The sequence below is a fragment of the Tauraco erythrolophus genome, chromosome 17 (genome assembly GCF_009769465.1).
Source record: "Tauraco erythrolophus isolate bTauEry1 chromosome 17, bTauEry1.pri, whole genome shotgun sequence".
NCBI classification, from domain to species: Eukaryota; Metazoa; Chordata; class Aves; order Musophagiformes; family Musophagidae; genus Tauraco; species Tauraco erythrolophus.
This window is the reverse complement of record NC_141481.1, coordinates 14,132,133-14,159,792: the sequence shown is the minus strand read 5'-3', so window position 1 is coordinate 14,159,792 and position 27,660 is coordinate 14,132,133. Positions and strand designations below refer to the sequence as shown.

The 27,660-nt window shown below is 60.6% G+C and overlaps 1 protein-coding gene across 1 annotated transcript; it reads right to left on the bottom strand.

Moving 5' to 3' along the window:
- Nucleotides 1-553: 553 nt before the first annotated feature.
- Nucleotides 554-27,536, bottom strand: RAB26 (RAB26, member RAS oncogene family). Its single transcript, XM_086622200.1, has 9 exons — nt 27,324-27,536; nt 24,562-24,672; nt 4,766-4,807; nt 4,062-4,128; nt 3,888-3,940; nt 1,688-1,753; nt 1,467-1,523; nt 938-1,014; nt 554-656 (listed from the first exon to the last, which is right to left on the bottom strand). The coding sequence occupies exons 1-9, from the start codon at nt 27,534-27,536 to the stop codon at nt 554-556; spliced, it is 789 nt and encodes a 262-aa protein (XP_086478326.1).
- Between the last annotated feature and the right edge of the window lie 124 nt (nt 27,537-27,660).

Below are 27,660 nucleotides of genomic sequence, written 5' to 3'. Positions count from 1 at the left end.
CAGGTATGCGGGGAAAGAAAAGGGTATTCGGGACTTCTTCCTACCCGGATGTTTGGTGGGGAGAAGGCGTTTGTTCCCCTTCCTCACGTCATAATCCTTACTAACATTAAAGAAGCCTCATAACGCTCCTGGCTGCTGCGGAACGGGCAGAGACAGACGGGTCTGCCAACCGCCCCGGCGCAACAGCAATGGGCAGAGCCCAGCCCATGCCCAGTTTCCCCCCCCGAATGCCCCCCTTCCACCCGCACAGGGCCGAGGGGCTGCGAGCGGGCGGGAGCGACCGGAGAGGGAAGCCGGAGGGCTGGCGGTGCGGAGGGATGCGGTGGGAGCTCGGGAAGCAGCGCCGGGCACGTGGCTGCAGCACGGCCAGCGGCCGCCCCGGCCGAGAGACCTTTTTTTGCTGCTGCTGCTTCCGTTCCCCGCATCCCAGCTCACCTTTCAGGCAGTTACGGACACGACAGACGGACAGACAGACATGCACACACTGTCCACGAGGAGAGCGCGCGGCGCACGAGCACTGGGCGTGAGTCTCTGTACAAGCGCACCGAGCGCGTTAGGACCTGCAGCAGCCCGAGCCTCTCACTTCCTTCTTCACGTAGTCGTGGAGCTTGAATTTGGGCTCGTTGGGCAGCTTCATGGACCTGTGCTTCAGTTCCCTGCGGGAAGGGAAAAAAAAAAAAACACACATCACTTTTCTGCCTACGCTTCTGCTTCTAAGCTGCCTGGCCCAGCTCAACTGAACTCAACTCGGGCTACACGGTTTGCCAAAGCTGCCCCCGACGAGACGTTTCCCATCTCATGTGAGATGGCAAGTACTTGCCAGCACAAGAGCTGAAGGTGAGAGCCCAGGGGGTGACAGTGCCAGCCTTTACCCGCAAAAACCGCTGTTACCCCCGTGGGAGAGGTGCCCGGCACGGCTGCCGCACCAGCCACTTACTTGGCAATGGCTGTGAACGCTAATTCAACGTTGAGGCCACTTTTTGCGCTGGTCTCCATAAAGGGCACGCCGTACTCCTACGGGACAAAACACACCGGCGTCGGAAACGGCACCTGGGGTGTCCCCTGGGGGGCTCCTGGCTTGTGCCGAGCCCCGGCAGCCATCGGTGCCCGCGGCAGGAGCTCACAGCCCACCCTGGGAGAGCAGCTCCGCCGCCGCGGGCAGCAAAAGCTGAGCGAGGGTTGGCAGCGCAGGCGTTTCCTCCGCAGCTTTGGAACTGACTTTTGAGGACAAAGAAGTGAAAAACGTGAGTGGAAGCTTAAAGGAAGGAGAGCAGATGAGGCGGAAGAGGAGAGCAAGACAAAGGAAGAAAAGCAAAGTGCTCCCAGACGTGTTTTGGGTCAGACTGGTCTCCAGTTAACTAATTCACTGGGGGACACCATCGAGTACACGTTGGCGCGCTGACACGTCCCTGGTCCCAGCACGTAACAACCGACTCCGCCGCAGCAGACGGACACACCTCACGTACCTTGGCTAATTTTTCTCCATCTTCCCTTTTCACCACTCTGTCCTGGGCTGAATCCACCTGCCGACAGCAACGGCAAAGAGCAATTTGGGATGATGTGGAAGGTCAGCAGTAAACAACCCCCACGTCCCCTCACGCCCTCCAGCCTCCCCGGCCCACGGCTCTGTCGCAGGACCATCCGGGAGGAAGAGGAGGCTCTGGCGAAGCCGTGGAGCCGGGCTCACCTTGTTTCCCAGTAACATGAGGACCACATCTTGCTGCGCATATTCATGAATCTCTGTCAGCCAAGCCTGGAGGGAGACAGCCAGAGAGATGGGTCAGCAACAGCTCTGGGAGGAAGAGGAGGAGGATGGGGGGCTGCCCCTGTCCTGGGCACCCTCTGCAGGAGATGATGCCGTGCCCAAGCAATGCTGGGGGGCATTACGTGGACACGGGGAGGAGGGGGCTGGGGGTTAGACACAAAACTAAAAACCCAGCTCAGAAACTCGGCTGTGCAGGGTGGGAGTCGCGGGCAGGGAGCACCCAGCACTGGTGACTCGGCACCGAGGACACCCTTTCCCAGAGAGCCCGGTGGACGAGCGGGTGCCCTGGGGTGCCACCGAGCCCCGGGGGACCTGCTTTGCCAAGCAAGCCTGGCACCCTGCTTCAGCAGCTGATCAAGCCCTGATTGCCAAGGATAAGGGCTGCCTTTTGCTCTGTCTGACCACGGGCACCTGTAGGACTTGAACCCACATTCCCCTTGGCTGGGACGTTACGACTAAAGCTCCTTCTGGAGGACAAAGCTGAGGGTTTGCTCCGGGATGCCCCATGTCCATGTCCTGCGCGTGCTGCCCCTGTGCCGAGTGTGCTCATCCCGGCAGGCGGCTGAACCTGCCAGCCTGAGCCATGGGGTGGCTTCCCTGCCCTCTAATCCAGCCTAATCTAATCAAACCTGCCCTAATTCCCAGTAATCCCTGACCCCGCGGTGCGAGCAGCTGCTTGCTGCCTCCCAGGCAGCCTGTGCCCGGCTCTGAGCACCGCCGCTGGGCTCACGGCAGCTCACAGCCAGCTGGCCAGGAAAGCGAGGAATGCTTCAGGATCAGAGTGGGAGCCCAATGCACACGGACACAGCCCTGGGACCCCATCGCACCCACCTGGGCTCGGGGTGCTCAGCTCCATGGATGGGTTGGTCCAAGGGACACTTGGTCACTCCTGACAACCCCTTGGCTCCCTTCTGGCACTGCTCCCCCTCCATCCCCCTTTCTAGTGCCTCACGCTCGCCCTGGGTGCTGCTTCTTCTCTGCCAGGACCACGCGTGCCCCGTGGCCATCCCTCCCGTGTCCCCGTAGGGCCAGGAGAGCTGATGCTGCAGATGGGGCCGCATTAGCCAGCAGAGCAAAACCTTCAAGTAATTTTCCATCTCGTTGCAGGATCACAACCGCAGCGCAGACCCGCAGCCCAGTTAACAACCACTGCTCACTCTCCATTACACCCGGCAGCAGACGTCTCTCCTCGAACCATCCCGCTCATCAGGCTGGAAAATGCCGCTGCTGGCAAGTCCCAGCTTGCAGGAAGCCTTCCCAGTGCCAGTGCCATGGGAGCAGGGGGGAGGACATGCTCCGTCCCCCACCATGGCGCTGCAGGTGCAGGGGGTGGCAGGCATGGGGCTGCCAACAGAAGGATGCTCCAGAGCAGGGACAGCTCCAGGCACCCAGGACCAGGGGGTCAGGGTGGTGCGGGACCCCCCAGGACCCGGTGTGGTGGATCACGGCTCCCTGCCCCGGGGTGTTAATGCCAGCATGGCACCTCCCACACCGTGGCACAGGGTGGGTTCGCAGGCGCGCAGCCTGCTCGCCGCAGACACACACGGTGTATGTACTCCACATCCGGGACACGAGCAATTACATCCTATTTATTCGGGGCTAATTACTGCCCAGGCTCACGGTACGCTCTGCCAGTGCTGGCATAGGTGGCCCCCAGCAGCCGCACAGGTCTGGGGGGGCGAGGGGAGGGGACGAGACCAGATCCCACGCAGCGGGATGCCCATGGGCAGCATTTGCCCTCCGCCCCTCTGCCAGATTTATGGGAGCCCTCTGCTCTGACACTGCTCCCCAGCACCCCTGAAGCACGGCGCTGGGGCTCAGGGTCAGCTGGGGGGGCCGGGTCCGTGGGCAGGGGGCCCCCACAAAAGCTGCCAGGAAGGGCTGGTCTGCTGGGGCGAGGAGCCTGCAGTGGCATGCGACCCTCTCCCCTGCCCACGTTTGGCACTAGGGCAGGTGGGGGCAACGCCCCCCCCAAGCCCAACCCGTCGGGACCCGAAGGTGGACACAATCACGGTTCCCACCTCCAACACCCATCTCCTGCAGCACACCCCCTGCCAAGGGACCGACCCGCAAGCACCACTCACCCCTCCGGCACAGGCGGTGCCCGGGGGTGCTGCCGTACCTGGATGTTGTCAAACGACGCTTTGTTGGTGACATCGTAGAGCAGGAGCAGGGCTGCGGAGAGGGGGACGGTGCGTTAGTGCCGGTGCCGCGGTGCCAGGCGGGAGCCTCGAAGAGCTGGAGGGATGGCACTCCCCCGCTCCCATCCCGGGGAAGCAGAGGTGGCCGTGCTTACCGTGGGCATCCCGGTAGTAGGCGTGGGTGACGCTGCGGAAGCGCTCCTGCCCGGCCGTGTCCCAGATCTGGAAGGCAGACGGGAGCAGAGGGGTCAGCCCACAACCTGCCGCCGCGTTGGCCGAGGGCCCCCCCCAGCACCAAACCCAACGGCACGGTTGACGCAGCCATACACACACAGCGTGCCACGCCGCTGGCGGGGACACCAGGAACGTCAGTGCCAACGCCGTTACTGACCCCCAGCAAACGGATCAGAGACACTGTCGGGTCTTGGGGGGCTGGAGCAGCTCTGGGGGGGACACAAAACATCCTGTGTGTCCCGCGGGCTGGATGCAGGCTGAGCCAGGGGATGCGGATCCCTTTGGGGGATCTCTGTCCCTCTCACCATCCTCTGGCTCTCCCGAAGCAGGAGCCGCCTGGAAACGCCGGGCAGACCCCGCAGGCGCTGCTCCGGTGTCACCGGCTCCGGCCGCACTCACAGGGAGGCAGGTGGGCTGGGCTGGGGGTCACCACGGCCAGAACAGCCCCCAGCCCCCAGCCGGCTCCTGCCGCGGGGACGGAGCAGCCCAAAGGGCCCGTGAGGCTGCGCTGGGGCGGGAGACGCGACGGCAGAGGATGGAAACGGGGGACCCGCTTCTGGGGTGCTCCTGCGCCGCGGGGCTTCGCCCAGCCCCAAACAGCCCAGGGGGGGCCACGGGGACGTACCTGCAGCTTCACCTTCACCCCGTCCACCGTCAGCACCTTATTCTGGAAGAGAAAGGGAAGAGTGGTGAGGGGTGAGCGCGGCTGCGGGGCACGGAGCACCCCGGGGAGACACGTGCACCAGGGGCTGTGTCCCCTGGACCCTCCGGCCGATCTCCCCCCGTCACTTTTAAACTTGTGTGCCTTGGTCCCAGCGCCTCTTGGAGCCGTTTGCACCACGGCCCAGCCAGGAGATCATTCCCTGCATCCGCCACACGCTGCATCTGTTTGGATACTTAAATCCTCGCGTGGGCAGGGCTGGCGCGGTGCGGGCACGGTGAGGAGCGGCTCGGGCTAGAAGACCTCTGGCAATAAATTAACGAGCGCCAGCATCCCATCCTCACAGCCTTCAAAAGGCACAGCCAGCTACTCCATATTCAGTCAGCAACTTAAAAATAACTCCTCTCCCTGCTGGTTGTACCCATTTTTCACCCAGTGAGCACCAGTTCCTCTCTCAGGTTTGTTTTGTTTTGTTTTGTTTTTCCCTGTTTTGCTGCTTTTTAGCAGGAAAAGTGGGGAGGAGGAGGAGGAGGGGCAATGCTCCTCCACACTGCCCCGCAGGTTTTTCCCCAAAGCCAACAGAAAACTTTTTGTGACTGCCCAGAGCACATCTGGGGGAGCCCATCGGTGCCCCTCAGGGTGGCTGTGCCCACCAGTGCGGCCAGGGGCCGGATCCTGACCACGTCCCACAGCCACCACTGGCCCAGCTGGCTGCACCAAGCCTTACCGAAACGCAATCCTAACGATCCAGCAGCGCGAGGGGCAGGAGCTGGATGCATCGTTTGCCGGCTCGATGCCCAGAAATTAGCGCGGTGATCAGGAGGACGCGATGAAACACCGCAGGGCACGGTGCTCCGGCAGGATGGCGCAGCTGGTCACTGCTCCGGTGATGCCTGATTTAAATCCCATTTCTCCGGAGCAGGCGTGGGGCTCTGTGCCCTCCCCAGGCACGCGGTCGTGGGACACTCAGGGCTGCCCCGACCCCAGCCGGGCTCCGCTGCCTTGGCCCCGCTCCCCACCTTCCCTGGCACTGCCCGGCAGGAGCACGGGCTCTCCCTCAGCTCACCGCCTGGCACGGGACACACCAACAGCTCCAGTGCCACCAAAACCCTCCCAGGCAAACGGTGGCACACGGATGCCGAGGGCCATCCCTGCACATCCTGCGCTGCTCAGCACCACGTACCAGGCACCTCGGGATGCCGGTGCCCGGCGTCGCCCTGCCAGGGCAGCGCCGGTGGGGCTCCTCGTTGCTGTTTGGATGTTTTCAATCAGGGCAGAGGGAGCATCTCGGCTCCTGCATGTCTACGCTCGCCGGCCAGCGAGGATACGGGCGAGGAGAGGGCAGGAGCGAGCCAGAGCACTGAATTTACACCGTCTGCTAAAGCCGGCGCAGGGCAGACATCGTGGTTTATAAATACCTTCAAAGGCAGCGACCGAGACGAGGGAGTGGAGTGATTCACAGCCCGGGAGCGGTAAAAATAGGCAGCCAGGATGTGGGATGGGAGAGCTGGAAAGGGCTGGGGGAGTGGGAAAGGGCTGGGGGAGCTGGAAAGGGGGCTCAGGACCAGCTCACCGTGCCCCAGGACGCGAAGCTGGGGCTGCTGAAGGCTTGAAATGCTTAAAACTGAGGGTTCCCACTGCCACGAGGAGCCCCCCGGCCCCGGGTGCCGCCATGAACTGGCTCCCGGTGAGCACGGCCGTGCCAGGGGAGCCCCGGAGCGGAAAAACGCACCACGGCAAACAACGCTGAGAAAATCCCAGCAGAGGAGCTGCGCCTTCGCCGCCATCCCGGGGGACGGGGAACCACGCTGCTGGGCACCCGGTTCACGGGTGAGACGGGGCAGATTTACTTTCTGCAGAAGATCTGCTTTCTGCACACAGTTCGCCCTCCAAAATCCCGGATCCTACCGCAGACAGGTCCTGGTGCCCCCGGCACATCCTGCGAGGCACAGGGGGTGGGAGCCCCGGGCTCTGCACCAGCATGATGCTCATCCAAATGCCATCCCTGGTCAGTGGCAACCATCTACTGATGCCACCTGGCAGGAACCGCACCAGGGATGCCATGCTGGGAGCTGCACAGGCAGGAAAACACTCTGCGTGCCCCCGTTGGCCTCAGAGCACCCGGCTGCTCCGGATCTCGGCACAAGCACCAGCAGCCCTGGCAGGGGACGAGGACGCCTGTTGTGACGGATGATGACAAGGGACAATGACACCAGGAGCTTCAAATTAAAATATGCACCAAACAAGTGCCCTTCCCCGTGCAGCTCCATGGCCACACCAGCACCTCCAGATCAGAGGAGAGCGTGTGCTGAAGGGACGGCTGTGCCCAGGGACATGGTGGTGTCCCCAGCGTGGCCATGCTCCAAGGGTGACCAACCACCATGAGTGGGAGGGAAGGAGGGAGAATATGGCCCTGAGCACAGACCAGTCCAGCCACAGTGACCATGAAGCACCTGGTGAGCAGCCGAAAAAGCTCAAGCTCCAGTGCTGCACCTCGTGCATCGACCTCCACTTCAGGAGCTTAATTAAAAGCAAAGCCGGCAGCAGCAGGATTCACGCTAATTACCACTGACCTACATTTTCGGGGGTGAAATGCTTAAACCTAATTAAAGTCCATATGTGAGCCCAGGTGCAGCTGGACTGGGCTGGGGGAAAAACTGGATTCCCTGGGGTTTTGGTGTGGAACAGTGCAGCATTTCAGGGCGAGTAGTTGCAGAGATGCTCCTGCCCACATCCCTGCCCGCTCCCCAGCACACGGTGGCTGCAAAACACCGGTGAAGAAGAGGAGCAGAAGGTGGGAGGAGCGGGGTGGGAAAGGCAGGGGCTGCCTCCAGCAACGCCACAGCTCCTGTCGCTGCCACGTGAGCCAAACACTCCAGTCTTCCCCCATCCCACGGCTAATAGACTTTCCAGCTTCCAATTATTATTATTATTTCCAGGAGCTCAATTCCGTGCTCGCAGCCCTTCAAAGGCACAGCTGGGGGGTTCAACTACTAATAAGCACCCAAAGACAAAAGACGACGTGTGTCAATGCACCGAAACGTGATATCACCTGCCAGGCTTGGTGGCAGAGAGAGGGGCTGTGTTGTTCAGGGCTCGTTCCTAACCTGGCACAGTTCCATGTAAGGGGGTAACGCTCACCGCAGGCCGCCCGCTATGCAGGAAAACCATCCCTGCAACTCCGCTCTGCTGTCGCCCTTTGCAATTTCAGTTTTCCAGCATCCTTTTTCCTGGGGTGTTGACAACGTTGTTACAACACCTTCTAGCAGGGGATGCAGTGGAACGCCTGGAGTGCCTTTGTTTGGAGGAACATGATGCTCGTAAATTAAATAACCCTCAGGACGTCAGCTAAATGAAGTTGGAACCTTGCAGATGCAGGAAAAATCGAATTACCGAGTGCAGATGGTCCTCAATTAAGAGCAGCGTTCTCAACACACCAACGGCCCCGCCGGCTGCAGCCCTGGCGCGATCCCGCCCCAGCGCCTGCACGAGAGCGGCCGTTGGGAAGCAGGAGAAGGTGCCCGTCATGGAACGGGCACCGCGCTGCTCCCCGGAACGCGCACGCTGCGACGGACGATGCTCCCACCTAAATCACGGTGCCCCCGCTGCCAGGCTGCCACCCCGCACTGCTTGGATCACACGACAACCCGCCTTCTCCCCAGCTTTTCCGCATATTAACTCATTAATTAAAGCCTTAAAAATTAAATCAGATACATGGATTAACTCGCTTCGTAATTAATCCAGTGAATGGAAAGCCACTCGCTGACACCATTCAGGCTCCAGCCAGGGAACCCCTCACCCTGGCTCCCTGGCACCTCTGATGGGTGCTGGCTCCGGTGATGCTGCCCAGGAGCACCCATCGACACCCACCCACCCACCTGGGCATCCCCCTGCCCGGGCAGGCACTACGTGGCATGGCTGCAGCCCAGCACGCGTGGCCCCAAAGCGGGGAGAGGGGACGGGCAGCATTTAGGGACTGGCTAAGGGACCCCACCGTACCCCCCCCACTTCTCCCCAAACCATTGGGTTTGTTGCCTGGAAAGGGGGAGTGGAGAGAAGCCTGGGGGCAGCACGGTGGGGGTGAGCTGGCTGAAGGGGTGCTGGGGGACCCCAGCCCCGTGCCAAGGCAGGACCCACATCCGAACTCCCACTCGGCAAAGCCCAGGGAGCCCCCACCTCCACAAGCACCACCGCTCCCGCGCTGGGAAGAGCTGGGACACGGTTGTGATGGAGCTGTAGCACAGACAAGTAAACACCACCTCCAAAAGCGGCTGCAAAAATAGATCAAGGATCGATATGGAAATCTGCCCGAAACAGCAGGACACTGCATTAAATTTGCTCATTAAAACCCTGAAGTTTTCCCACACGGGCGCGTGCCGCTGCCAGCAAAGCTGGTCCTGGTGGCTCAGCATCTTCTCCAGCCACAGCAGCCCGGCCCAGGGACAGCCCAGCCCTGTGCCAAGGCTGAGGCTCAAAGGGCAGCCCCTGCTTCGCTCCCTCAGCACAAGCAGTTCCCTGAAAAACGCGGTCTCTCAAAATTAAAGCAGCCAAATTGGGTGGTTTTTGAGACCGAAAATGAGAAAATTCCCTTCTCATTTGAGAAAATGAAATAACCCACCCAAACCGCTGTTTGCCCGCAGCCTGGGAGAGCCGTTCCGTCGGGATCCAGCACTCGCTTTCCCAACGCAGCTATAAATTAGAAAATACGAGCTGCTCTAGAGGAGGAGGAGGAGGAGGAGGAGGAAGGTCCCCTCTGCTCCCCGCCTTTGATGCTTTTGCTCAGAGCTGCTGCCAGCCCCACGCTCGGCACAGGCTTTGCACCGCACGTCACTCCAGAGATGCTGGAGTCAGCTCCTGGCACCAGTGTCGTCACGTTGGCCGATATGGGGTGCCCAAAGACGGGGTGCCCAAACAGGGGGTGCCCAGGGGCTGGGACACAGCAGCAGGGTCTGGCCCAGGGTACAAACTATCCAAGCAGGCTCCGGGTGAGGAACCGGAGCTTTTCCAACTCTCCAGCTCCGCATTCTTTACAGCCTGTGCACAGCCCTGGCACGGCACCGGGAGTCAGACCGTAGCTCGGCACGAGCCCAGGGACCCCGGGTGAGCACCCGGTGGGTTTCGGCTCTGCCCGCAGGGTTCGGCAGCCGGGAGAGCAGCTGTGCCCAGCAGCCCAGCACGATGCCACGGGGGAGCCGTGGGCAGGAGCCCCGAGGGCGGCTACACCCGAGGCCATCGCAGCAGCGGACCCGACCTCGAGGAAAACGCTGCCTCGAGCTTTTGTTGGAGAAACTGCCCTGGCAGCAGCTGGTTTTAAAACCTGCTATTTCTGCTGGGGGTAAGAAAAGGGAAGGGGAGGGGGGGGTGATACCGCACAAGGAGCCGCACTTCCGAAAGCAAGATTTGTCCAGTGAGATAAATACTTGTTTCCAGTTACTGTTTAAGTCCCAGCACAGGAGATGGAAAGCGTGGCCGGGCAGCCCACCACCCAGCTCAGGAACAAGCTGTTTTGGAAGCACATTCCCTGCAGGAGAGGGGAGGGAGCAGCCCGGTGCTGCGCCGAAGCCTGCGGAAAGCCGTGGGGAGAGCGGGGCAGAGACATGGATGGGATGCAGGGCTGTGCGTGGTGTGGCTGGACATGGTCCCGCTCCAGCCGTGCTGAGTCCTGCTGGAGGATGGCCCAGCTGCAGGGAAGCACCTTCAATGATCTTCCTCCTCCTCCTCAGCTGTGGAGCAGCAGCAAACGCAGCTGTGCCATGCCACCGATGGTGACGTGCCACGCGGCCCTGGCACCCATCCTGGGTGAGACCCGGGCAGCCAGGACCCCCCGCCACAGTTCCCTCCACCTCATCCCATAAATCTGCTTGGAGAGAAAACCCAACCGTTCATCTTCCAGCGCAGGTGATTAATTTCCCCGGCAGCGCTGCGCGTTTGCGCTCTGCAGCTAAAAATAGAAACTTCTGCCGTGGTTTTTCCCCCTTGCACAACTCCTGCCTGCAGCGGAGCCGCTCCAGCGCCAGCCCCCAGCCCCGCTGCCAAGATCCTTTCAGGAACCACGACGTGTCGGCGCTCGCTGCTCAGTTCCGCAGCAGACCCCGCGAAACGCGGATCGACACGGCACCTCGCAGCCGCCGGCGCTTCCCACCCGCTCCGCTGCCAGGGCTGGGGCTGGCCCCGTGCCCCCTCACCGCCTCCCCCGTGGGGTCACCCCACTGCGTCCCCTCTCCCCCTGCACGCCGGGTCCTGCCCAGGACACAACCTGCCCCGCACGCAAGCCACAAGCCCTGCCCGATATAAATCCCCCCTGCCCCGCAGTGCCCAGGTGGGCAGGGACCCCCTGGGTGCCCTGCTCAGTCCCTCACGTCCGCGGGCAGCTCAGCCCCATCCCTGCAGCACCCAGCGAACACCCCAGGGATGTCAGCAGCACCAGCCTATGCCCAGAGCCATGTACGCTGCATTAAAGCACAATTAACATCTCCCTGGCTGCCAGCCCTGCAGGAGATAAGAGCCCAGGCTCTTGTTCGGGCAGACACACCGAAGAATTAGTGACTTATCATCTCCTATTCACATCAGTCTGCACATAAAAGGTTTTTCTGGCAAGAAGGAGAGAATCCTGTCTTAGGGACAGATGAGGGGTAAGAGGATCTGGTTAGGATCATGCATTTTAAAATATAAGTCATGCTCTGCTTCTCAGCATCGCCCGCGGCACCCACGTCCTGCAGCCCCCCGGCTCCCGGCGCTGTACCGGAGCAATACCGGGTGGGTGATGCTCTCCCTCCCCAGCTGGGCTGCTCCATCGAACCAGCGAGGCAGCGCCTGGCACCCACCACGGGCACGTTCCCCGGAGGAGGCGTGGGCAGACGACACTCAGACTATCGATGCTTTTAAGCCCAACGGAGCTGCTCGGGCTCAGCCCAACAGGTGGGAGATGTGGCCATGGGAGACTTTCAGCTGTCACCGCCACGCTGGAGCCAGCCTGCACCCTGGGCCCGTGGGCAGCCAGGGAAACTGGCTTTTCCACCCTTAAAATCCACAGGATAGGATCTGCTACGGCCATCCCGGAGACCAAAGCCACCAAAAACCCGAAGTCCGCAGGAAGGCTGCAGCTCATCCCTGCAGCTCCCAGCACACTCTTGGGTCCCGGGAGCAGACGGAGCCCACGGCCACATCCCTCCTCCCTGCCCGGGGACGGTCTGTGGCAGCTCCCCACCACCTTGGGCAGCATTACTCACCCCTTCAGTTTCTTTTTTTTCTACTTTGTAATAGAAGAGATATTTTTAAAAATATCCATGCTTGCTTCTAAACCAGGCAGCCTTGGAAACAAAGAGGGCAGAGATGGCTCACGCAGATCTGTGCCAATACCGGGAATAAGGAACGTGGTGCTCAACATATTTATCTTCATTTTCCTCATCAAGGACATACCGTGCTGCAAAGCAGAACAAGAATCTCTACAGAGCATTTATTGCAATATCATTTCTCATTTACTGCAAGCGCAGCAGCTGTCAATGCCACGAGAATGAAAAATGGGTCATCAATTACTGTTACACAGGGAATTGTTTACTCTACTCCAGGGGTCAGGGTTGGGGAAATAAAGCCTTGCATCAGTTTTTATGTCAAAGCAGCCAGTCCCTGTGTCAGAAACACTGCTGTGCCCAGTGCTCCCATCACAGCAGCTGGTGGGCAGTGGAGCAGCAGGAGCCACAGGACGAGGCAGGGAATCTCCTGCTCACCCTGGGCTTCGCCCTCCTCAAAGCTCCAGAGAGTGCAGCCAGCCCCATGTGAACCCCATCATAGAATCACAGAATGGTTTGGGTTGGAAGGGTCCTCAAAGATCATCCAGTTCCAACCCCCCTGCCATGGGCAGGGACACCCTCCACTACACCAGGTTGCCCAAAGCCCCATCCAACCTGGCCTTGAACACTTCCAGGGATGGGGCAGCCACAGCTTCTCTGGGCAACCTGTGCCAGTGCCTCACCACCCTCAGAGTGAAAAATTTCTTCCTTAGATCCAATCTAAACCTCCCCTCTTTCAGTTTAAAGCCATTGCCCCGTGTCCTGTCACTCCACGCCCCTGTCCAAAGCCCCTCTCCAGCTTTCCTGTAGCCCCTTTAGGCACTGGAAGGTGCTGGAAGGTCTCCCCGGAGCCTTCTCTTCTCCAGGCTGAACAGCCCCAACTCTCTCAGCCTGTCTCCAGAGCAGAGGTGCTCCAGCCCTCGGATCATCTTCATGGCCTCCTCTAGACCCGCTCTGTCCCCGTGTGCTCCATCCTCCACCACCTCCAAGGATGATAAACGGGACCATCCCTGTGGAGGAGCTGCCCCAGATGGGAGGGGATGTGATTTTGACTCAGCCGAGTTGTGTCCAGGAGCAGGGTCCTGGGAACCACAATCAAGCCCCGCAGCAGCCGGCTCATTTCCAGCACAAAACCTGTCCCAGCTCAGGAGGAGTTTAACTGGTTTGGCCCCAAAGTCACTGGGAAACACTCAGCAAGGGGACCCCCGGCGGGCTATGACTCCCCCCATCGTCTGGCTCACCCCGCACACCCGAGCCCCCCTCGGGCACAGCGGGCGAATTAGGAAAGATTCTTTTTTCCTGGTGTTACGCTTGGTCCAAACGTTTTCCATTTGGCCTATCCCACTCTGAAGAATATGATAATTTGGTTTCTGAGCTACAAAACCAGCCTCTGGGCAGCCTCATCTGCCCTCAGCACGATGCCTGCAATAACATGTAGCTTTCCCAAAGGCAGTGGGGTCACTTCCCCTGGAGGAAGACGCTGCTGAGAAAGGCTCCAGGGCTGCAGCCACCCAGACTGCCCCGCGCGGCACGACGTGTGCCATCAGCTGTACCTGCCAGAGGCGCAGCCGGGCTGCCTCGTATCGCAGGGCTGGCACCTAAAGGGATGGAAACTTGCCCAAAGTTTCGGAGAAGACTTTGCAATCTAATAAACAAACAAACAAAAAAAAGAGTCAGGTCTGAATATCCAGCAGCATCTGGCAGCAACGGAGCATCTTCTGCAGCCGACGTTGCAAACAGCGTTATTAAACAGCGCTTCTCATCCCTCAAAAAAAAAAAAAAAAGAAAATCCCCAAAGACCTGACAAATGAATCTGTAGCTTTTTATCACGCACACATCTTCCCCCCGCGGCCACGGCAGACGGCTCTCAGGAGCCGTGTTCTCGCTAAGCACCAAAGCCGAGTCCAGCTGAGTCCTCCGGAGGATTCCGGGCAAAGAGAGCGACCGAACAGCTACAACGAGATTTCCTGCAGCCTGTACGAGTCCGGTCAGACCCTGGGAATGGCACATCCCAGCCTCGGTGCTCATCGGCACCCCAGCCCGTTGCCACGGTGGTGCACGGGCAGCGCGGTGGCAGTGGCGGCGGTGAGGGCTGAAGCGCGGTGAGCCCTGGCCCCCTCCCCGTAGGGCAGGACCCCTCCTCGGCCCCGTGCCGGTTTCCAAACTCTGGGTGAGGATTTTCTGAGGATTTTACTTTCTCCACACTCACAGTGGCTCCACCTTGCCACGGGTGGCACTGCCACCGTGGACCTGCCTGGCACTACGGAGATGTTTCCCCAAAAGCACATGATTACTACAGAAAATAAACACAACCGGTGACAGCTTGCCGGGGCAGCGTGGCATGGCTGGCACAGCACTGGGGTCTCTTCCCAGCCCTGCCCTGCTGCTCTGCCCAGCCTGGAGGAGCTGGTGCCCTGGGAAGGTACATGGCACGGTAAGGTACGGCCGGCTCACTCCCGCGAAGCCGCGTCCCCACCAGCCTGGCAGAGCTGCCAATCCTTCCCCGAGGCTGGCGCTGCTCGGGGCTGCGTGGGCTGCCCAGCGCCGCTGCCAAAACCTGCGCCACGCTCTAAAAATTGACGCTGAGAGTAGCAACAATCCCCCGGCGTTTCCGCCGAGGCGTGCGGCAAACGGGGCGACGCCGAGAGCGGTGAGCCCGCGGGCGCTTCGGTGGGGCCGGAGGGCGAGTGCCCACGTGGGGGAAATGATGCCATCCTCCTGCAGCCACAACCTGGGACAAACGGCTGCATCCCTGCAGCTCCTGGGAGCTGGATACTGGGGGAAAAATCAGCACAAATTAAAGCTCGGCCACTTGGCTGGCACGGCAGCCAGAGGGGCTCCCTATGCACCCAGCAAGGAGGCAGGACCGACAAGATGGATGCTCCATCAGAGACCAGCCCCCTCCGACAAGCAGGTCCCTGGACAGGGTCTTCGCTACGGACTCGCCAGCGACAATTCTGCGCCGAATTATTCCCCCAGTGACGCGGTCGTGTTTCTCTTCGCCATCGGCCCGGAGGCACCGGCGGGGACCTGCGGCCGTCAAGTGGCACCAGAGAAGCAAACCCTGGCGATTCGGTCCAAATTCAGCATCACTGACCAAATGGAGGGGCACAGTCCTGGCCAGCCGAGCCTGCGCTCCCCAGGGGGGCTGGGGCTCCCTGGACCCCCCCAGCAGCCTCCTGCACTTGGCTTTGGGGGGAAAAAAAATCATTAACGGGGGGTTGTTCCAAGGTTGAGAGCAACGGGCACAGGAGTGCCGATGCCAACAGCTCTCCCTGGTGGGAAGGTACCAGGAGCTGAGGTTGGTTCAGCTTCGTTACCAGTAACGAGGAGCAGCGTTGGGGCTGGGGCAGGACCCCCCGCTCCTCCTCTGCCACCCCCGCCGTGCCTGGCACACATTGCACCGCGGGCACGTACCGCAAACGGCGGCGGCTCGCGGTGCTTCGTTAATAACCGCGTTGATGCCATGAACCGGCGCGCGTCCGACGAGGCGTTCGCCGGCGGGAAGCTGGGGGGGGGGGGGTGGCTGCGCCGTTGCCGTGGCGACACCCACGCAAGCAAAGCTGGAAAAGCCAAAGCCTCCATTTCCCCAGCGTGTCGCTCGGGGCCGGGAACATCCCGGCTGGATGGGAAGGAGGGAACATCCCGAGCCGAGGGCCGGCGGGGTCCGGGCCGGCCGCGGGTGGACGGCTTCGCGGCGTCCGAGCCAGCAGTGGTGCAGCTGGGCACGGCTTCCCACCACTCCCCTTCCTTCAATACATTAAATAGTAAAAAAAACTCCCCAAAACACTAAATGAAACCAAACCTGTCCAGATGCTCACAGCAGGGCCAGTCGCATCCTCAGAGACACGCTGCCAGTCTTTTGACCTCCAGAAGATGACCCTGCCTGCCTGCGGGCACCCCAGACCCACCACGTCTGCAACACAAACACCTCCCAGCCTGAAGCACCACCAAGACCCCCAGACCCCCGTTGGGCTTCTCCTCATCCTGGGATGGCTGCAGACCAGGGCAATGGGCATCACCCTTTAAAGCCGAAGGAGCACGAGCTCCCAGCACAAATTAGTTATGATCAGGAAGAAATATTTTTTCCAACGCAGGCATAAAGATGAAATATTTGCTGTTGCTTTCGAGAGGTTCTGCAATCCTTCAAGGCAACGACTCGGTGCTTAGCCAGGATTAAAAATGCTGGATTAGACAAACAGAGCTGTACCAGTTGCACCACTCTGCTGGAGATCCCAGCTGGGGAGCAGGGCCAGCTCCATCGCTCTGGGATGGCACCAGCAGCCCGTGGCTTTGCTCCCCTCCTCGCTGGGCTGCGAGCAGGGCCGGGAGCCGCACGGGCAGCGCGGTGAGCATCCCCCAGCTCTGCCCAGCCGTGGGCATAGGATGGCACAGCACAGTGCTCATCCCCGCTCCAGGGCAGGGATGTCACCATGGTGCCACCAGTGCTGCCCCATGCAGGAATCCCACAGCTCCACGTGCTTCCCCAGCTGCCGCCCTCCTTCTCCTCCTGGCTCCCTGCTATCAGCCACCCCGCGTCCTCCTGCTCACTGTGTCCTCCACCCATCCCCAGGCCAACACCATCCACGCAATATTTTACTTCCAAAGGCTCCGGGGGTGAACAAGCCCTCGATCCCTAAATTCTCCATTGCCACAGGAACCAACGTGTGTCCCCACCGCCAGCCAAGGATGAGCGGACACTGCTCAGACACGCGCTGTGCTGCAGCTCCTTCCCCCTACAAGTGGCTCCCAGCCACTTGGAAAGGATTGGTTTTTCCCATTTTTTTTTTTTTTCCCCCAAAGGGGGATGATTTTCAGCCAGCACCTGCCACTCCAGCCTTCGGAGCAGCCGATCACTGCCCTTTCGATTCGCTGCACCAACGCTCAGCGTCACCGTCACAGGGTCCAGCAAACGCCCCATTGACGGCACCGACCTGACACCTTCTCCACCCTTTGTGGATGCGAGGAGGAAAGTGGCTCTTTGGGAAAAGGACGAAGGAACAGGCGGTTTTTGGGGAAGGATGATACATGGTCACCCCATGAGCGCGGTCGGAGGGGCAAATAATTAATTCATGGTAACGAAATGAGCCAGTGGCTCAGTGGAAAGGCAGTGAGGGCTTGGGGGGTACTCAGAGGGGCTGAGCAGGGTGGGAGCTGCAGGGCACAGATGTCCCCATTGAGGGGGGCAGAGGCACCTCGACGCCCACCCATTCCCACCAACTCAGCCCCCTCCCCTCTGCTCCCAAAGAAAAGCCCAATTCCGCGCAGCCGCATTCAGTGTTTTATCGCAAGTAAAAGATGAAAGTGAAATTCAGCCAAACGTATTCCATTAAATATTCAAACCATTTAGACTTACTCTAAACCCATTTAAATGTTTTAGTGGCTACAGCCCGCTCCTGGCAGGCCTGGGCACTGCCAGCGCACCCAGCATTGTGCCGGGCTCTGCCCCAGGGCAGCTGATGCTCCCGCACCCGAATCAGCCCCCCCGGGGCCAGTTCCTCACCTGGCACCATCCGGAGGGACACAGACACACCGCAGCCGTGTGCCTGCAGCCTTCCTCCAGCACCAACCTCCTCTGCACCCCACTCCTTCGTGGGGAGTCTGCAGGGAGCGGGGCACGGACCCCCCACCCCAGGGATGCGGGGAACCGCCTCCAGCTGCCAATCATGCTGCCCGCGAGCAGCTCCATCGCACCCACCGTCCCCGCAGGATTCGGGTGCTGCAGCGCGGACGCTCACACCAGCGGGTCCATCACCCCGCACCGAAACCCAGCTCCCCGCAGGGACCTCGCAGGGCACTCCGAAGCGCTTCCCCTCTCCGGGTTACTGCCAGAAACTCGTACGACTTCACAACGCACAAAGCCAGGCGTCCCTTCCCGTGCTGCTGCGGGAAAAGCAGGAATAGGATATTTCTGCAGGAGCGCCGGTGGCCGTCCCTGCGGCACGGTGCCAGCCCCGCGCCAAGGACAGAGGACACGTGTGCCAGTGCCCGCGGAGCTGGCGCTGTGCCTGCCGACGGCCCGGCCACGGTGCCTGCGGGTGGCTCAGGGAGGGGACACGGCAATGACACCACTCGCGCTCAGGGGCCGCTTCCCAAACCGCCCCTCTCGGCTCCTGCTCTCCATGGAGGCTGCGGAAGTGCGGGAATTGCATTTTCCAGTTGAGTTTCCACCATATTGGTCCCCACTTTTCATTTCAACCACCCTGCACTGGGACAGACCCAAGCGCACGCTGGCTGTCGGCACACACCGGGAAGCCACCGCGGGGCTGCAGGAGCCTGGGAGACACCAGCACCTCTCCAGGAGCATCTCCCACAAAACCCCCCATGCCCAGTGCTCTCGCCGTCAGCTGAAAGATGCAAAATTTCACACCCAGATTAGACACCCAACCTATTGGGTGGTATTTCCCAGACACCAAGGGGCCAGGAGCGCCCACGGTGTGCCGAGCACGGGACGGGCACCTTCACACCATCCCGCAAACTGGTGAAGAGTTGTCTTAACCAGGCTCTGGGTCTCGAGGCTGCTCCAGCCACTCAAAGAGCAGCTCAAGCACTTCTCTCCTTTGAAGACACAAATCTTATTTCTTTTTGCCTTCCCCAAGGCAGGAATCGAGCCTGTTGTCCACTAGGATCACTGCCAGCACACGGGTGTCTGCAGTTTACTGGTGGGCTGCAGAACTGGAGCGCACCGAGGTGGTTTATTATTTTTCAAATGCAAGAGCCAAAGGAACATGAATAAAATAGCAGCAGATGTGAGGAAGCGGGTGCAGCCCGCCACGGGCGCTGCTCACAGCATCCCTTGGCAACTGAGCCCCTGCATGCAAATGACAGGCTTCGCCGGCTGCAAAGCTGTGTCCCTCTGCAAGGAGGGGAGCAGCAGCCGAAAGCAACGCAGGGCTCGGCTGCCCAGGAAAACCAGCTATTTCCTGCCCTGGGAGCAGGGAACAGGATCCAGCAGCAGCTGCGGAGAAGCTGTCGCCCTGAGTCAGACACGCCATCAATCGATAAAATCAAGGCGTCTCCACCAACAGCACCTGCCCTCCCTGCACCAGCTCTCCGGGACCTGCCTCACCTGCTGCCAGGTTTGGGCAGCACCGGGTCCTTATGGCACCTGGCATCTCACCTGCCCCCCGAATCCAGGCAGAAGGGATGGAAAGCATCGCAGGAAGCTCCTCTGGGCGAGCTGAGCCCAGCTTTCCTCACGGCGAGAAACGTCAAAGTATGAAATCAGCTCCTGGCTTCTATTAACATTCATACAGGAGATGCAGAACAAGCCCGTTTCAGACAAAGAGCTGCTGGAAACACACCCAAGGCAGGTGCCCAGGCAGCCTCCTGCCCGTCCTGCCACGCAGCGCCCGCACAGGGATCCTTCCTCACCTTCCCCGGCACAGAGCGGTGAAACCAGTGTTGCCGCTGGCACGGCACCCCATGGCCCAGGCAGCAGCAAGATGCCCGTGCCAGGGAATGGCCATTTCCTCCACAGGGGTGTGGAGCTGGGGCTGTCCCCTCCGGTGCTCCAGCTCCCAGATCCAGCGACCAACCTAAACCCACCCGCTGGCAGCCACGCTACATGGCAAAGCGTGCCAACAGAAGAGACTAAACACTGCTCGATGCCCAGAGTCCCATCCCTTGAATGTTCAGGACTAATTTTGTCTAGAAAAACACACTGGAATTAGCTTTTTCCCCCCCATTTCTTTCTTCTGGCCTAAGCAGATCTCCTCCCACTTTTTCCAGATTGATCCATCAGAAAATTAGCCCTGCTCATGCTCAGCGCCAGCCGCTGAGATAAAGCCAGCCCTTGGCTTTCAGACAGCTCCAGGCTGCACCAGCCCTTCAAAGGGAGAGACCACGGCAAAGGCTGCGCTGGGGCATCACCCGAGGGCAGAGACATGGACACCCGCTGGCAGATGCTCAGGGCATCCACAGCCTCCCTTCCCTGAGCACATGGAGACCCAGGACCAGACTTGGGAATCCAGAGCGTGGCCAGTGTTGGTTTGCACACCCTGCGTGGCTGGAGCGGAGCTTTTTCCACCCCTCCTGCGAAGTCGGAGCCAGCAGGCAGCCAGCAGCTGCTGTTTTGCCAACGGAAGGTGCACACGCACGCACGCCACAAAAACCAGAGATGCAACAAATCTCTTATGCAAAAAAAAAAAATATCTTCTATATCACCAATACCACCCCCAGAGCAGCACAGGGCTGAAGGTAATCAAGAGTCCTTCCAGCTCAGGGTCACGAGTGACAGCTGTTATTTCCAGCAGCCGTCCCAGCGGGCAGATGAGCCGCGGCACGGCCAAGGCTGGAGCAGAGAGCGCGGCCGCCCCCGGCGCACCCGCAGATGTGGGTCCCCGCAGGGGCACAACCCATGGAAACCCCTCCTGGGCACGTCGGTGCGAACTGGTGGCTGTGGACGCGCAGCCTTCGGAGGGAACGTTCCCTGCGCCCAGTGGCTGCTCGGGAAGCCCAAAGCTGTGCCGAAGCACCGGGGCTGGCTCCCTCCTCCTCCTCCCGCAGCACCTACCCATGCTTTGTGCCAGGAGGATGCTGAGTTGCTCCTTCTCCTTGGGGAAGGAAGAGAGGAGCGATATCACTGCGCACCTCGGAGAAAACGAAGAGCAGCCGCCCTGCTCTGAACTCTGCCAGCAAAGCCCGTCCTTACGGTTTCATCCCACGGATTAACGCAGAAACCATCTCCCCTGCTAACGCAAAGAAACTCATTAGCACCTCTTCCCAGGGAGAAAAGGCTCATCTTTAATCTTTTTCTTTTTTTTCCTTTTATGTTCTGCTCCTTTCAGGTCCAATTAGCACAAAAATCTTAACTCGCCCAACCCTGCAAAGCTCGGGACGGGGCCCGGCCGTCGCCGGGGAGCGGGCACACAGCGGGCTCACGTGGCCCTTTGGTCCCCCAGCTTTGGCAAGGCATCACTCCTGTTAGTTCGCTGTTACGACGAGACAGAAGCGCCGTTGGCTGCGCAGCTTTCATTTCTGTCGAGGTTTCTGCTGCCTTCCCAAGATTACAGCAAAAGGCGGCTCCTTCAGTAGCACCCGGGAAAGTGGGATTCACACCTCCGAGTGATAAACTTTCTCTATTTCCAGGAGACACTTCTCCCTGAAACGCGAACATACGAAGTGTGCACGATGCGTCCCGGGGGGATCGGCAGGGAGAGACCCAGCCCCACCACTGCCCCCAAGCAGAGGGATCTGCTGAGACCCCCCCGGCCCCGGGAAAGATGAGAAGGAAAACCTTGTGCCACGGCTTGGCACATCCTTGGCCACACCACGGCTCGTGGGAGGGAATAATTAAGCCTCCCGTTATCTAGTGATGGCTGGAAATTCCAAAGCGACGCCTGCGATGGATGCTGGAGGCACAGAGGGGTTCACTTAACCGCGAGGAATTCCCCCAGCACAGTAACTGGGACAAAAGGTTCTGTTGCTCCAAGCGAGCCCCCGGCTCAGACGAAGCCCCTGCTGGGAGCAGCACCCCTCACCCCAGGCTCTGCCTTGCCTTAGTGGCACCCATGGGGTGGGGGGGTGGGGTCTCACCCCAGTACTCCCAGCAGTGCACCCCCAGCTCGGCACCCCGGCTGAATGGGGGGGCTGGTGTGTCCCTGAGCAGGTAAAGAGGCTCCCCCAGTAAAAGCCATTTTCCAAGGAAGGAAAGCCAAAGGACTCGGCCCCTCCAGAGCTAGAAGCCAAGAGGTACCATCTTGATGCATTTTTTAATACTCCGATCATCTGTATTTCCCCAGCACCAGTGGTTTATTTTCCAAATATATTCAGCTCAAGATCCTTCTTTGTTTAGGAGAAGATGATAAACAAACACCATGTGAGACGTTCTCCGTAACATAAAACAGTGGGAGGGAAAAAAACCTGGGGGGCCATTAGGGATCGTAACGCCAGATTCATTTTTAAATGGATTTCTATTCATTTCCATTCGCTCAGGCCCACGAACTCCATCAGCCACAGCTCCGCGTGATCTAACGGTCTGACAGCCTCGAGAACGAGCAGCTCAGCCCAAAGCCCACTGGGACCAGCGGATGGACTGGGAGAGGAGCTGGAGAGCGGCTGGGTGGGTGCGGAGGCTGCCCCCCAACGCGGTCATGATCACAGCCAGCCCCGTTCCATCCCAGGGCACTTCGTGGAGACCAGCCGGCACTGGGAGGTGCGGAGACAGTCCCAAAAGCAGCGGCAGGAGCCAGCCAGCTCCATCCCCACGATGTCCCCGGGCTCCCAGCAGCTCTTCCCTGGCTGAGCACAGGAGCAAGACTGTCATGGCCTTGGGGACATCCCCGCGGTCTCCGCTGCCAGCGAGGCTCAGCGACCGCCGCAAACCCCTCCGAAAAAGCCCGATGCACCGAAACATTGCCCACAGCACTTCTTGCACCGGTCCCGGGCGAACGCAGCAAAAACCCAGTAACCACCTTCCCCGACCACGGCTGCCCGCGGTCACAGCCGGCCTCGCTCGCTTCCTCAGAAAACCCAACACCAAATCCTGGGATTGCAGAGAAAAGGAGCCGGGATGCGACAGTTTTGTTATTAGATAGACGCAAATTAAAACCCAAACGCGCTCTCGCAGCAGAAGCCTCCAGCATTTCCACCCCGGAGCTTCATCTGCATCGTGATGCCAACGGTGAGAGGGGCACAATTACCCGGCGCCTGCAAACAGGATTAATTTAATGGAAACGGAGGTGGACAATCAAAAAACTATTTCCGTGTCCCCCCCAAAATGATGAGTACCTTACAAACATGACAATAATGAGTTTTAGGGCACGCACATCATCTTCCCTGCTGGATAATCTGCCCATTTCGAACCGATGTTGCTCTAGCAGCTCTATTACAGAAGTAAATTAACCCTAATTTGATTGCTTCTCAGTAGCAGTCGTTTCAGCGCTCTAATCAATAAGTCACAGGATTTTATGACTGCCCTTGGTATCAATCATTGCAATCGGTAATAAAACGCTTTTCATTTTCAGAACACCTGAAATGCCGTGTAATTACCTTTGTGTGAAATTACGGACTCCGAGTTACCGAGCTCCCCAAGCCGCTGTCGCCACCCGCAGCGTCGCTCTGCACCCAAAACCTCTTTGCAGGAAAGAGCATCACTCGCTTTCCAAGGGCTTTCCGAGCCATCCCTCGTCTCTTGTCGCTGTACCAGCAAGGTATTATCCCCACCCCAGCGAAACAGCAGGTTGCAAGAGACACCCATCTCCCAGAAATCCTCCAGGAAAGGGGGAGAGCCGAGATCCTGCTGAGAGCAGGCGGTCAGAAAGATGCAACGCTGGCGCGTGGCATCACCGCCAGCTCTTCACCGCACCCACCTGTCACCACCATGGCACCAAAGCGGAGCCAAAAGCCACTGCACAGCGAGATGACACAGTCAGTGCCCCAACGGTGGGGCAGGGAGAGCCAAAAGCCATTGGGCACGTCCTCATTCCCAAGGGCTGAGCCTCTCCCAGGAGCCTGCAGCACTGGCCAGATGTCTTGGGGGGTGGCGAGCTCGCGGTTTGGGGAAGCAAATGGTTGGGGAACTGGTGAGGGACAGGGAGCACCCGACTCTCAGGCCACCCACCCAAGCCAGGCATGCTGCCAGCTGCTGTTTGGGGAGCAAAAGCTCCCGCTCGCCCATTGCAGCCTGCCGGAAGCTTTCTCTGATGCCACCTCTGGAAAGCCACCAGCCCCGTTGTTCTGCTGTCCCACCCCAGGGCTGCCCGTGACAGCACCGCAGCCCCCTTCGCCTGGGGATGCCAGGACCACAGTGTCCCCAGGAACACCCCCCAGTCTCCCCACAGCCCCAGCAAGGTATCGCCGGGGAAATGCAGCCAAGAAAAGGCTCCAAGGGCCCCAGCTGGCTCTAAGACGTTCCCACCAGGCAAAGGGCACTCTGCCCACACCGGGGCATTGCAGGACATGACGTGTCTCCCCTTCTGCCCCCCACTCCCCACCCACATCACCCCTCTGTCGAGCAGGTTCCCACTGTCCTCGATGGTGCCACACAGCCCCGACCCGCTGCCCCTGGGGCTGCCCCCTACCCGCAGCGGGATGCTCCAGGCACTGCCAACAAAGCAGTTACCCTGCGAGAGCAGAGACCCCTCAGCACAACGTGCCCATTCCTGCGCACGTCCCCCCAGCAGCACCCCAGAGCTGTGCTCAGGAGATGTTTTCAGGGGATTTTGAGTTGTGTCAGTTTTATTTTCATTTTGTTTGTTTGTTTTATATAAAAAAAACCCAACAAACTCTTAAAACCACTGAAACTGACTCAGGGAAACACTTTCCCTGAGCAGCTGCTGCAGCCTCAGCCATCCTCCCACGAATCCCCCCCAGGACCCAGCGCAGAGGGGGGTCCCCCATCCTCATGCTGACACATGGGTGGGGATGACGAGGTTTAAGCTGCCACTCGCCCGCCAGACCCCGGGGCAGGGGCCGAGCAGACGGGGTGAGGAGCCCCCGCCGGGCCGGAGCAGCCCCCCAGGCACTTACCCTGAAGTCGATTCCAACCGTGGAAATGAAGCTGCCGGCGAGGAACGCACCATCTTTGAACCGCACCAGCAAGCAGGTTTTGCCGACCCCCGAGTCGCCCACCAGCATCACCTGCGAGGGAGGGGGGGCCGTTAGACACTGGGTTTCAGGAAGGAAGCCCCACCGCAGCCGTTACCCGCCTCCATCCCGAAAACCCCATCCCAGGAGCAGGCAGCAGATTCCGTGTTCTTGAGGTGGAAAAAAAGCACATCCAGGAGCGATGTCCTCAGACCCAGGGGAGGGTGGGGGAGAGAAGGGGGGGACCCGCAGTGGGATTGTTTCCCACCCACCACGTGTGTCCCTGAGAACTGGCCAAACTCGACACACCTTCCCCCAGCCGACACTCAACAGATCCCCCGTGGGGGCACAAACACTCCTTGAAAACCAAGAGGTGCCGTCCAGGCGAGGCAAGCTGTGACCTGACAGCCACGGGGCCCCCAGTGCACCCATAAACCACCCACCACATGCGGGGCTTTCTGGGAGGGTGACACTGCCCACAGGGAGACTTGAGGGGGGCCCCCAACCATGAGCACCATCTCCGGGGGTGCACTCCACCCTCTATGAGAAAACTCCTCCAGCGGGACCCGCACAGTGCCACAGCCACCCTCCCGGTCCTCAGAGGATACCGAGGGAGCAGCTCCCGGTGCCACCTGCCTCAGTTTCCCCATCCAGCAGCAGCCCCGGGCGCAGAGGGGACAGGCACCCACCCTGCTGCAAAGAAACCACAGTAGAGCTGAAACTGGTCCCAAAAGCAGCTCCTCGAAGCCTCTACTCAAACCATGAGCCCTCCTGCCCCCAGGGCCGCTGACACCACTCCCCTCGGCAGGACAACAACTTCCCACTGTCAAGAAACCCCAAACCACGGAGCCGAGCTGCGTTAGGGGCTTCTGCTCCCGCACCGATTTGTGCAGCTTCCCACTGACATGGCAGGGCTCCCTCTCTCTCAAACACGCCGCCGTTACCCTTCCACGAGCCATCAGCCCGTGACCGAGTTGAAATGGTTTTAAGGCCAGTGCTGCCCTGGGTCACACCGAACCCAGGAGCCAACATAAGCAGCAAACGCCACCACCGCTCTGCAGCTCAGCGCCCCCCGAGAGGCTGCAGCAGCCCCAGCCACAGCTGTAACTTGTTTTGGGGCAGGGGGGCACTGCCAGGGAGGGATCTGGCCACAGTGCTCCCTTGCCCACAGTGCAGAGCCCCTGGGCTGGGTCTCCCACAGGAGCACCACGCACAGCCATGCACTGAGCTACAGGGTTAGGGGAGCAGTGAGCCTACGGATGTATCTGTGCGAAGCCAAGGGAAGGGGGGGGGGGGGACAAAAAGAAAGTAATTAATTTTTTAAAAACTTTCCAGACCTCAGTTCTTGAGCAGAGTGAACCTTAAAAGCAGCTTCTCCCCAGCCCAGCACCACCGAAGCCTCACCCAGGGCACGCAGCAGCACCCGGGGCCACGCTCACACCAAGGGCTCGGTGGTCAGGGTCCAGCCCCATGCCCGGGTCTTGTGTTTGACCACTGCCTCTGGCAGAGCTCAGGAGCCTCAAGGGAGGGGCAAGGGAAAGAGAAAGTTTAATAACGCAGGTTTTTACTGAATATGAAGCAATTTATCTCTGTCACTGGTTCAAAACCAGCCAGACCGTTAGCAGAGGTTTTGGTTACCTGGCGTGTCTGGGCTTATCTGACACCTCGTTGGCTCATCCCTGTGCCACAGGGCAATCCCCAGGGAAAGCCCCAGCCCGGGCTGGGAGAGGAGAGCTCAAGGAGCTGAGGACCAGCGTGAACACGGAGGTGGCTCCATTTTAGGGAAGCTGTTGAATCGTCACTGCAGCTGTATCAGGACCAACCAAAGCAACCAAATTCCCTTCTTCAACACCCCTCACCTACTGCGCGTCCCACATCCTGCCACCACGATGGCCACGCCGATGGCCACGCGCACCGAGCTCTCCGACACAGCGTGCCAAGGCTGGACTCGCCATAGCAAACACCTTCTTCTCCAACCTTAATCAGAGGTTTACGATTAAGGTCACGACGATGCGTGGTGGAAACGCAGTCGGATGGGTCTCATGGAATCGCAGGCTCAGCCAGAAGGGCTCAGCGTGCCGGAGCGGGGCTGGCAGCAGGTCGCATGATGGAGCGGGGGGGGGGGGTGGGGGGTGCAAATACATTTGCTCTGTGACTCCTTCGCCAGAATCTGAAGCGGCGAGAAGCGAAATGAGCCCTTAAAAGAAGGCGCAAGCTGGAGACCTCTCACCAGCAGCCGGAGCAGATTCGATGCGACCCCCGGAGCACCGTCCCCCCGCGTTACAACCGCGGTTTTTACGTCGCTCGGGAGGAAGCAGAAGGTTACAGTAACTCATCTGAGCAGGAAACCTTCGGTCAGCACTTGCAAAAGTTCCGCAGAAGCAGCCCCGCTGCCGAGGGCTCTGCAGGGACCCCTCCCCCGCCTTCCACCGCCCGCCGAGCCCGGTCCCCGCCGCTCCGGGAGCCCGGCCGGGGCGCACCCGCCCCAGAGACCCGAACCAGGCGGCGGCAGCGAGGAGGGGCGGGATGCCGGCGCCGGGAGGGAGGGAAGGAGGGATGCCCGCCCGGTCCTGGCCCCCGGGAACTTCTCCGGCGGCTGCGGCGAGGCTGCACCCGGCCGACCCCAGCCCCGCACCCGACGGACCCCGCACCGTGCACCGGTCCCCCGCCTCCTTGCCCCTCCCCGCGGCCCCCAGACCCCGCACCTTGAAGGCGAGGTCGTAGAACTCGCCGCTGCTGCTCAGCGAGGGCCGCCCGGCCGCCGCGCCGCCGTTGCGGGGCAGCTCGGGGGCGGGCGCGGAGCCCCGCGGGGGGGCGGCGGCGGCGGCGGCACGGCCGGAGCCCTGGGCGGCGGGGGGCAGCGCGGCGGAGGGCGCGGCACCGCCGGCCTTGCTGCGAGCCGCCTTCTTCCGCGACATCCCGGGGCCGCGGCGCCGCGCCGGGCGCTGGGGGGGCGCGGGCTGTGCCGGCCGCCGCCGCCGCCGCCTCCCCCGGCCCGGCCCCGCCGCCAATGGCAGCGCCGCGGGGGCGGTGGAGGGGGCC

Excerpts from the sequence above, each read along its gene's own strand:
- RAB26 (XM_086622200.1), bottom strand. The coding sequence starts at position 27,536 with ATGTCGCGGAAGAAGGCGGCTCGCAGCAAGGCCGGCGGTGCCGCGCCC. Across the intron at positions 1,754-3,887 it reads CGTCGTTTGACAACATCCAG|GCTTGGCTGACAGAGATTCA; the intron begins GTACGGCAGCAC and ends GTCTCCCTCCAG. Across the intron at positions 657-937 it reads GCGTTCACAGCCATTGCCAA|GGAACTGAAGCACAGGTCCA; the intron begins GTAAGTGGCTGG and ends CCCTTCCCGCAG.